The sequence below is a fragment of the Bufo gargarizans genome, chromosome 6 (assembly GCF_014858855.1).
Source record: "Bufo gargarizans isolate SCDJY-AF-19 chromosome 6, ASM1485885v1, whole genome shotgun sequence".
In the NCBI taxonomy this organism is placed as follows: Eukaryota; Metazoa; Chordata; class Amphibia; order Anura; family Bufonidae; genus Bufo; species Bufo gargarizans.
The window spans coordinates 70,680,709-70,691,099 of NC_058085.1; the positions used below are offsets into that span (position 1 = coordinate 70,680,709).

A 10,391-nucleotide genomic window follows, 5' to 3' on the forward strand; every position below is an offset into this window, starting at 1 on the left:
TGCGCTTGGCAGCTGAAGGCCTCTATGTTGGTCCCATGTTCATATGTACAACTGCTGTGTCCTCTGCGTTTTGACAGGATGACATTTTCACTGCCCGGTCCTGTCAAAGTGCAGAGGGCGCAGCAGTTGCAGAGAGATCAGATCCTCTAGGTGTAACTGCAACGCCTCCGTTGCTCCTAGAGTCTCATTTGCATATATTAAAACATCATTTTTCTCAGCAATGCGGACACATATGAACATGGGACCAACACAGATGTCTTCAGCTGCCAAGTGCACATGTAACAGGTCAGCCAGTGTCATAGGTACAAAACTGCTGATAGGTTCCCTTTAAAGTCTCCTTCCCGCCACTTACCTGCTCGTCAGTGTAGGAGACCACATTTACATGCAGTGATCTCCCCCAAAGTATAGGGAGGAGCGATCGCTAATGCCATTGCTGGTCCCCATACAGACTTTTCTAGCAGCAGAGCGTGATTAGACAGCATGATCTACTGCTGGCAAATGGTGATTTAGGTGCCTGCACAAACAATTTAATTGCCCGATCAGGGGCAGACTGGGAACTTAAAGTGGCCCTGGAAAAAATATTAAAAGTGGCCCTGTTTTGTAGTTGGGTCCAACTTAATGGAAGGCAGGGGCAGCGATACCATATTGTGGCACATTATACCGCCTTTAGCTACGCCCCTGTACTTAGATATGACCTATCCTTAGGATATCAGATTGGCGAGCGTCCAACACCCCCATCAAAAAGCTCTTGCAGACAGCCACTGGTGCTGGAAATTATACTGTGGCTCTGTTCACGGTTAAGTTTCCGGTGCCAGCGTACTGCAGCTCAGCTCCCATCCACATGAGTATGAATTGAGCTGCAGTACCATGGCAAAGCCACCATACAGTGAATGGAAGCTTATGCCTTTGGTTCTGTCCACTATATAGTTTTCAGGACAGGCAGCAGCCCAAAAGAGCTGATATGTGCAGGTACCCTCTCAATATGATATTGATGATGACCTATCCTGTGGATGACTTATCCCAAGGATAGGTCATCAATATCTGAGTTCCAGAAAACCCCCTTAACCCTTGTTATATAGTAAAGTTTTTATCTGTGATATGAATTCTACGTAAGCTTAAAAATTGTCCGTATGTGACTGCTTTTCTAACATGGATGGGCGGTAGCTCTCAAAATGTAGTAATGAGAGGGTATTGGTGGGTTTACAATAACCATACAGATGGTCCAAGAGGACGATTTTTAAAGAACCAGTCACTGATCAACATATTTTATAATTAATTATCATTCCCGCTGACTGAAGAATCTTAGGCTGTGGATGCAGCCCAGGGTCTTGATATTGGAATCTGAAGACTTCCCCATGATGATTAATGACTAACAACTTGTAAGACGGTTGTGATGCTGGCCATTTGTAGTACATGGAGGGAAAGAAGTTTGTTAAAATCTTGGCAGGATCTGCAACAAGTCACAGAGAGATGAAGTGTTGCTGTTCTGTATGTTAGGTGGGGGGTGATAGATCTTCTTAAAGAGACCAGTCCTGTATGGAGACTTACTTGAAGTACTCCATGGTATGGACACTTATTGGCAATACTCTATCGGAAGTGACTATGCAAAGAGGTATCTTCCAAGAAAGAGGACCATCTTGGATCTTGACTCATCAGGAGCCACTTTCAATAGGTGGCTCTGGCAAGATGGTTCTCTTTCTTGGGAGATGCCTCTTTGCAGGTTCTTTTTGTGAAAGCTACACTTTTGAGGCATGTGCAATCATTTTTTTTATTACAGATTACAAAATTCCTCTGACAAATCAAAGTATATGCCCCAAAAAGCAATAAATAGCTGAGGAGCAAAGAAGACCTAAGTACAGAGTATTGTCTTCTGCAGCGTTTCCTGCTCTGGCTTTGGATTCTATCCACCACAACTTTATCTAGACAACAGCTGTCCATATATATTTTTGGAGGGGAATCCGATGGAGACCAAGGCCAGTGAGCCAGTGTGGAAGAACTCTGTTCTAGGCAGGAGGGCGAACGAGGCTTGGGCTGAGCCTGCTAGTGGGACAGATTGTCGTTGCCATTTGGAGGTGAAGGGCCTCAAGAGCAGGATGGGAGAGCCCACCTCAGGATGATCATGGGGTGTGTCAGGCTGGGAGAGGAGGGCCTCCAGCCACTCCAATTCTATCTATGCATGCTGATGGATTTGATTCAAAAGGTGATCAATTCTTCATTTTTTGCAGGGTTCAGAAGTTTGTGCTCAGCCCAGGAGCCAATACCAAATGATGGGGATAGAATAGAAAATGAGTAACACCAAGCCATGAGAATCTTCCCCTCAAACAGCACAGGCCAATAGTAAATTAAAACAATACTCTATGGTATGTCTAACAACTCCGAACTATGACCCTAGCTGTTGGAAGCTTCAGGCCAGTCATGGCCCTCCATCCAGAGGTCATGAATGCCACTTATCTAGACTACAGCTGTCCATAGATATCACAATTTTTCATAGAAAATAAGCAAAACCAGTCTTGTCCCCATGACCTCCACTCAGAGGTCATGAATGCCACTTATCTAGACTACAGCTGTTCTTAGATATCACAATCTTTCATAGAAAATAAGCAAAACCGAGTAGCAGTAAGCTGCGGGATTTGTGAAGCTCAACTAAACCCTAGTTTGTAAGTTCTGCCTCCTTGCCGTTGCATGATGCCCTCTCTTGTCTCTTGGGATGCCGTTCTATCAAATGTCACATTCCTCTATGGTACTAAGATGGTTGATGGGTTTTCCACTGAATGGAATTTTAATGCCCAGATTTCCATATGTTTATTTTATAAGGGACATCAAAGAATCTTGTTTTGCACATGTTAGGTTCCCTCAGGGCGTATCTGTAACTGCATTCCCCATCGCTCTCATTGTTATTATGGAGAATCTAATAAAGCTGTAAACTTGCTGGCGGTGTAAACACACAAATAGCACCAAGAATGATAAGAACACACAAAATGTAGATATTAAAGAACTGAACCACATGCATATCAAAACACACTATCTACCTTTCCGGGATTACTATGTTTTTTTTTTATTTTTTACCAGATGTAGTTGGTTACATCTTACCAAAAAATACAACTAACAAAAATGCAAAAGTGTGAAAAAAAATGCCACTAAATCCTAGGTGCAAATTCACCCTCTCAGTAGCATAAACTAGGAAAATGCTATCAGTCACTGTGGGAGCTCAGACTCCTGCCAACTGAGATGAAAGTCGCAGGGAGGTGAGGATTGAGTAAGACGTCAGATATCAGAGCTGTAAGATAAGCTCTAAAGGGACCCATATACCTTATAAATAAATTGGTGGGATTGTGAGCGGCATCATCATATAGGTCATTGCGTTATAATACGTTTTTCATTCATTTTCCCCTTTGAAGCTCCCGGCAACTTTGTTACGCTGGGAATCTCTCCTTTTATATATGCAGCAATGAAGCAATAACCCGCACTCCATATAAATGCTTGATACAGCAGCCTCCTCTGTGTCAATGATCTGCCCTCATAACCTTGAAATTCCAAGCTGCCCAGTACGGCGCCATAAACGATCTTCCTACTTGTAAAAGGATTACATCCATCATCTAAATCAGGCATGCTCAACCTGTGGCCCTCCAGCTGTTGTAAAACTACAACTCCCACAATGCCCTGCTGTAGGCTGATACCTGTAGGCTGTTCAGGCATGCTGGGAGTTATAGTTTTGCAACAGCTGGAGGGCCGCAGGTTGAGCATGCCTGATCTAAATGGATTGCTTTCCCTACAATTGCCTATTCTAATTATTGCAACTGATTTTTATTTTTGGTTTATCTTAAAGGGGCACTCCACACAAAAGACATTGTTCAGCGAATCGAATATGACGAAGTTGATTTCGAACTTAATTTCGGAATACATTCAATTCACCGCGAAACCGAATTTCCTTGCGGTAGCGAATCGATTTAACCTGAAATAGTGTAAAAAAACAAAAAAAAAATCATACTTACCTCCTCTATTTGCTCGCGACTGGCCGGCAGCCACCATCTTGATTAAAGATCTCTGCTGAAATCCCGTGCGTGGTGACGTATGATGTCACCAAGCCGGCAAGCGTGATGACGTCACCTCTGGCCGTGCGAGATTTTGCGCCAGACCCTCAAGCAAGATGGCGGCTGCCGGACTCTCGCAAGCAAATGGAGGCGGTAAGTATGATTTCATCTTTTTTTTTTTCTGTACATTTTACACTGGATTGCGGCATCTGAGGGGTACAATGACGGGGAGCGGCGCAATGTCTCCCTGTCATTGCACTCACTACTTATAAAGAAATGCACTTCTTTGTCACAAAGCAAAATTTTTTGTACAATTCAGCGAAGCAGCTAACTTGAAATTTGAAGAACTCTAGACCTATCCTCAAGATGTTTAGCAATGTCAGATCTATGGGGCTCCGACACCTACCCCTACCGATCAGCTGCAGCGGTGTCGATAACTAACAGTGTATTGAGCCTTCTGCTTCCGCTCCGTACGCTGCTGTTAGTTTCTGGTTCCGAGGCTCCCCTAAACAGCTGATCACTTGGGGTGTGGGTGTTAGATGCCCGCTGATGTGACGATGATGAACTATCCTGAGGAAAGGTCACTGATGTCTGTAGCCCTAGGAACCCCTTCAGGGTACGCTACACGATCAGGATTCCTGATGCAGTTTTGGAAGACCCTTAGGCCTTATGCACATGACCGCTGTTCGGGTCCGCATCCGAGCCGCATCTTTTGCGGCTCGGGTGCGGACCCATTCACTTCAATGGGGCCGCAAAAGATGCGGACATCACTCCGAGTGCTGTCCGCATTCGTTGCTCCGTTCCGTGGCCCCGCAAAAAAAAAATATAGCCTGTCCTATTCTTGTCCATTTTGCGGACAAGAATAGGCATTTCTCCAATGGGCGGACCGCAATAAACGGCACTGTCGTGTGCATGAGGCCTAAAAGAGAGAAAGTATAAAGGACAGATACGACTTCTCTTTTTTTTTTTTATTCACTCCTGATTTTTGGCTTCCAAAACTGCATCAGGAAACCTGACCGTGTGGCCGTACCCTTACGGGCCGTTTTTTGCGTTCCGTATACGGAACCACTCATTTCAATGGTACCGCAAAAAAAAATAAAAATGGAATGTACTCCGTATGCATTCCGTTTTTCTGTTCCGTTGAAAGATAAAACATGTCCTATTATTGCCCGCAAATCACGTTCCGTGGCTCCATTCAAGTCAATGGGTCCACAAAAAAAGCGGAACACATACGGAATGTGCTCTGTGTGTCTTCCGTATCTGTTCCGTTTTTGCGGAACCATCTATTGAAAATTTTATGCCCAGACCAATTTTTTCTATGTAATTACTGTATACTGTATATGCCATACAGAAAAACGGAACAGAAATGGAAACACAATGGAAACAAAAAACAGAACTACGGATCCGTGAAAAACGGACCACAAAAAACACTGAAAAAGCCATACGGTCATGTGCAGGAGGCCTAAAGAAAACCCCAGTCCACAGCCATTATGTCAATGTCTGATTATCATTCGCGACTTCCTATAAGTCACAAGTTCATACAGGACTGAAAATACAGCAGAAAAATCCACTGCACTTCTTTCTGTGTTTCCGCAGCAAAAACTTCTTGAAAACCACAACTACAGCTGCATGTACTATATGCGTCTTTTTGCAGCTCTGCAAATAAATTTTTAGATGAGCAGTGTTCACAGAATATGGATGACACACAAAGGACAAAAAACGGACACACAGACCAAACCCGGATCCTTCGCAGACATCTTCACGGATGAACCACTGACCCTCTTGTTAAGGATAAATGAAGCCATTTGCCACCTCGAGTTTTCGTGTGGCAAATCTGCAGCGTTGTACTGTACCAGCAAAGTGGATGAGATTTAGGGCTCATGCACACGACCGTTTGCTGGCTGGGCCCCTGCTGCGGAAAGCAGTCCTGCAAAGCAGGGCACCGACCGTGGAGCAGCCGCATGCGGATCACTTGAATGTGGTCCACGATCCGCATCTGAGGGTCCGCACTGCAAAAAAGTATTGCATGCACTACTTTTTTTGCAGTGCGGAGGCACGGACAGAAAACCCACGGAAGCACGCCGTAGTGCTTCTGTGGGCTTCCGATCTGTGCTTCTGTTCCGCACTGCACCGCATCTCCCTCATTGGGAACCCATTCAAGTGACTGGGTCCGCATCCGTGATGCAGGGTGCACGCGGCTGGTGCCCGTGTATTGCGGACATGTCCATACTAAAAACTGTACAAGACCTCAGTGTAAGGCCTCACGCACACGATCGTTCAGTTTTTTGCAGATCTGCAAAAAAGGAAGCCGACCGTGTGCCTTCTGCAATTTGCGGAACGGAACATGCAGCCCATTGTAGAAATGCCTATTCTTGTCCGCCAAATGGACAAGAATAGGAAATCTTATTCTTTTTTTTGCGGGGCTACGGAACGGAGCAACGGATGCGGACAGCACACTGAGTGCTGTCCACATCTCTTGCGGCCCCATTGACGTGAATGGGTCCGCACCCAAGCTGCAAAAACTGCGGCTCGAATGCGGACCAGAACAACGTGTGCACTGAGGCCTAAATTAACCTGCGGTGAAGATCTGAAATCTGCAGCATGTCAATTTATCCAGCCGATCTCCCCAGTGGATTTCACCCCTTGCAATGGAGAGAGTGAAGTCTGTGAGCTTCTCCTACTAGTGGTCCGTGAAAAATCACTGAAAGAACACGGATTCAATGGGCTTGTTCGGTTTCGCTCCGGGCGGCTTCTGTGTTTTGCGGATCCGCAATTTGCGGACCGCAAAAAACGGAATGTTCGTGTGCATGAGGCCTATAACTGAGGAAAATACTTAATAAATAATTTCACTCGTGTGTGGACTACAGGTCGACTTTTTCGAAATACTGTCAAATCAGGGGATTACATTTATTGTATCTATTGTATTCCTACAATAAAAGCTGAAATGAAGAATGATCCCTGTATGAGTAAAGTGGGATCCCACCTTCTAATGTACTTCACCATTTTCAAGATATTAATTTGCTGTCAGTGAACGAGAACACTCCTGATTCCATTCAGAGACAGTACACAGCAGCCCCGGATCTCAGACACAATTGTATCCAGTGTGGACAATGTATGTAGTTCACACCTCACTGCGCAGACTGAATACTGCTGACTGCAGGACTGGGTTTCTATACTACACAGCATGTGAATGGAAACAGTGTGCTCATTCACTGACAGCAAACAACTACATTACAACTGATGAGATATTAAAGAGGCTTCCCCAACAAGCGTGGGATCCAACCGCTGAGACCCCCTTCCCCACTGATCATGAGAACGGGGACCCTGTGTCGAGCATGCCCTCTGCCTCTCTGTCCAGTTTGACGGGGCTCAAAAGGCTGCTGCAGCCAGTGACTGGCCGCAGTGGTGATGTGTGCCCAATGCATGACGTGACCCATGGTGACATGACCCACGGGGGACAAGTCACCTGCTGTGGCCAATGGCACTTTACCAGCGTCAAACCGAATGTTTAAGTGGGGAGACCAGTGATTAGCGGGGAGACCAGTAGGGATCAGGTATGTATGATTCCCTCTACAGGTTCGGCAACGCTAGGCTCCTGGGGGGGGGGGGGGGGTTACCAACCCCTTTAAGGCTGCATTCACACAACCATGTGATGGCCGTGCCTGTTGCAGACAGCAAACCACAGTTCCGCAAAACAAGGGCTCCACTGACTTCAACTGGTCCTCAAATGTGGCCAAGCATAGGAGCCGGTAGCACACTGAAGTCCGTCTGCTTCCAGGTCCGTGCCTCTGCTCCACAAAGGAGAGGACATGTCCTATCTTTGGTCACATCTTGCAGATCATGGACCCATTGAAATCAACAGGACCCATTGAAATCCTTTCCGTAGCCCCGCAGGTGCCAGATGTTTTGGGGAACCGCAGTTTGCAGTGCAGAAAACGGGCACAGCTGTCACACAGTCGTGTCAACGCACCCTTAGGGCTCATTCCATTTTTTTTGCAGCATCGTATGTGGAACCCTTCACTTCAATGGGTCCACAAAAAAAAAAAAAAAAACTGAAATGACCCCAAGTGTGCATTCTGTTTCCATACGTCCGCAAGTCTGTTCCGCCAAAAAATAGAACATGAGACTGGGACAATTTTTCCGACTTTATAAACCTAACCATGGTCACTTTCCCTCCCACCTCTTTCAAAACTGTGAGTGAGTGGCGTAAAAACACAAAATGCTGCAATTTTTTAACATTTTTTTTGAATTGCAAAAAAGCCCCCAAAAATTAGCAAATCCCTATGTTGCCATTTTTTGAAGCCAGAATTCTGGAGTACGGGGCTTGATAAATATATTTTAGAAAGTTGCAGAACTTTTCCTAAACTTTATACAGTGGAAAAACTGAACTATAAACCTGGAAAACCTCTGAGACCTGAAGTAGACAGCGCCGAATCACGTCATGTCATTATTAATAACCCACGGGCAGATGATGTATACGTGGGGACAAATCTTTAAGCTAACTCTTGGAGCTGACACAATGCAGTACCTTCCTCAACAGATCCCAAAAGTGTGTGGTGCCAAATGACAAAGTCAATTCTGCAGCATACAGTGTGACCAGCTCAGCTACAATTCTAACCAAATAACGTCACAATGGCGTGCCCCCTGCGGCTCTACAGCACTCAGTACAGTACCTTCTGCCATGGTCCGGGTCCCTTCCAGTACTAAGAGTATATCCTATCTATAGCAAGCAGTTTTTATACAGAGTCTCCTGCGCACACCCCTGGGGTGGTTCTCACAAGGAGAACTTTACTCACAGCCCTGGCTGAGGGTGACACTTTACAAAGGGAAGGGAGGAGGGGGGGGGAAATAGCTCATTAACTCATTCAGTGCCTAGAAGCACAGCTTTGTATCCCAGGGCTTTGAATTTGGGACGTTGAATATTTTTAAAACTATATTTCCAAAAACATATCATGTGCTAAATTGGAATGTAGATGTAAGCAGGCAGGAGCAGGGGGAACGCTTCTTGGCGGGGACTGATGCCTATAAAATGGTGCTTTGTTATAGGATTGTGAGCCAAAATATGTCCCGCCAGCACGCCCTGCCTTACAGAGTCGCACGTCGCAGAAATGTTACCTGTGAGTGTCGTCGTGGATTGTAGGGTACAAAGGGAAGATTACTGGAACTATGCAAGAAGGGACTAAGAAAAGTTTTAATATTGATCAAGTATTAACCCAGCGATGTATAACTTTTTTTTTTTTCACATTTTTGTATAAAGAGGAGCCGTCTCCTCTCCAGACATGTCTGTTTTGGTAACTACTTGCATCCCCCATCTAATAACAATTCTGGAGAATCTATTCTTATGACTCAATGCTGTGCTATTCCTGTATTATTCCTGCTAGCTACTTTCCCGATACATCCCCACGCATACTCTCCGATCCTCACAAAACCTCCTTCTCTCCTCTCCTCTTATCACCTCATCCCCCACACTCTGGAACTCGCTACCCCAACATATCAGACTCTCACCGACAGTGGAATCCTTCAAAAGAAACCTGAAAACTCACCTCTTCAGACAAGCCTACAACCAGTGACCCTGCTGCCTCTATACCGCCATGACCCGCTTCACCCGCACCTACTGTGTCCTTCTCCCATACCATGTAGATTGTAAGCCCTCACGGGCAGGGCCCTCTCTCCTTCTGTACCAGTTTGTAACTCATCTTGTTTATGCTTAGTGCAATTGTCTGTATTATGTATGTATACCTCTTCTCATATGTACAGCGCTATGGAATGAATGGCGCTTTAATAATAAGGGTGGGTTCACATCTGCGTTCTGGATTCCGTTATGGCTTTCCGTTATAACGGAAAATAACGGAATCCATAAGACGGAAGGACGGATCCGTTATGCTGCCCATAGACTTGTATTATGATGGAATGCAAAACAGAAGCCTTTAATAGGCATTCCGTTTTGCTCTCCGTCTTAATAGAAGTCTATGGGAATCATAACGGATCCGTCTGGGTCCCGTTATGTAAGATGGAATACAAAGTCCTGTCGACTGGACTTTTTCTCCGTTCTGCATAACAGAAACCAGACGGATCCGTTATGCTTCCCCATAGACTTCTATTAAGACGGAAATCAAAACGGAATGCCTATTAAAGGCTTCCGTTTTGCATTCCGTCATAATACAAGTCTATGGGCAGCATAACGGATCCGTCCTTCCGTCTTATGGATTCCGTTATTTTCCCGTTATAACCATTTTATAACGGAAAGCCATAACGCAATCCAGATGTGAACCCACCCTTAATAATAATACTAGAAGGTTATGAATGAATTGTCAGCAGCTTTCAGCAGCATGCCTCCCACGTGTCCCTCTTTTTGACCCA

General features: G+C 45.4%; 1 protein-coding gene across 1 annotated transcript in view; it reads right to left on the bottom strand.

Annotated features, from left to right (window-relative positions):
- Positions 1-8,821, bottom strand: part of TGM2 (transglutaminase 2) — a 52,337-nt gene extending 43,516 nt beyond the window's left edge. Inside the window, exon 1 of the mRNA XM_044299924.1 lies at positions 8,705-8,821. Within this exon, the coding sequence (XP_044155859.1) occupies positions 8,705-8,714 (10 nt within the window). The 5' untranslated portion in view covers positions 8,715-8,821. The remainder of the gene's footprint in view (positions 1-8,704) is intronic.
- Between the last annotated feature and the right edge of the window lie 1,570 nt (positions 8,822-10,391).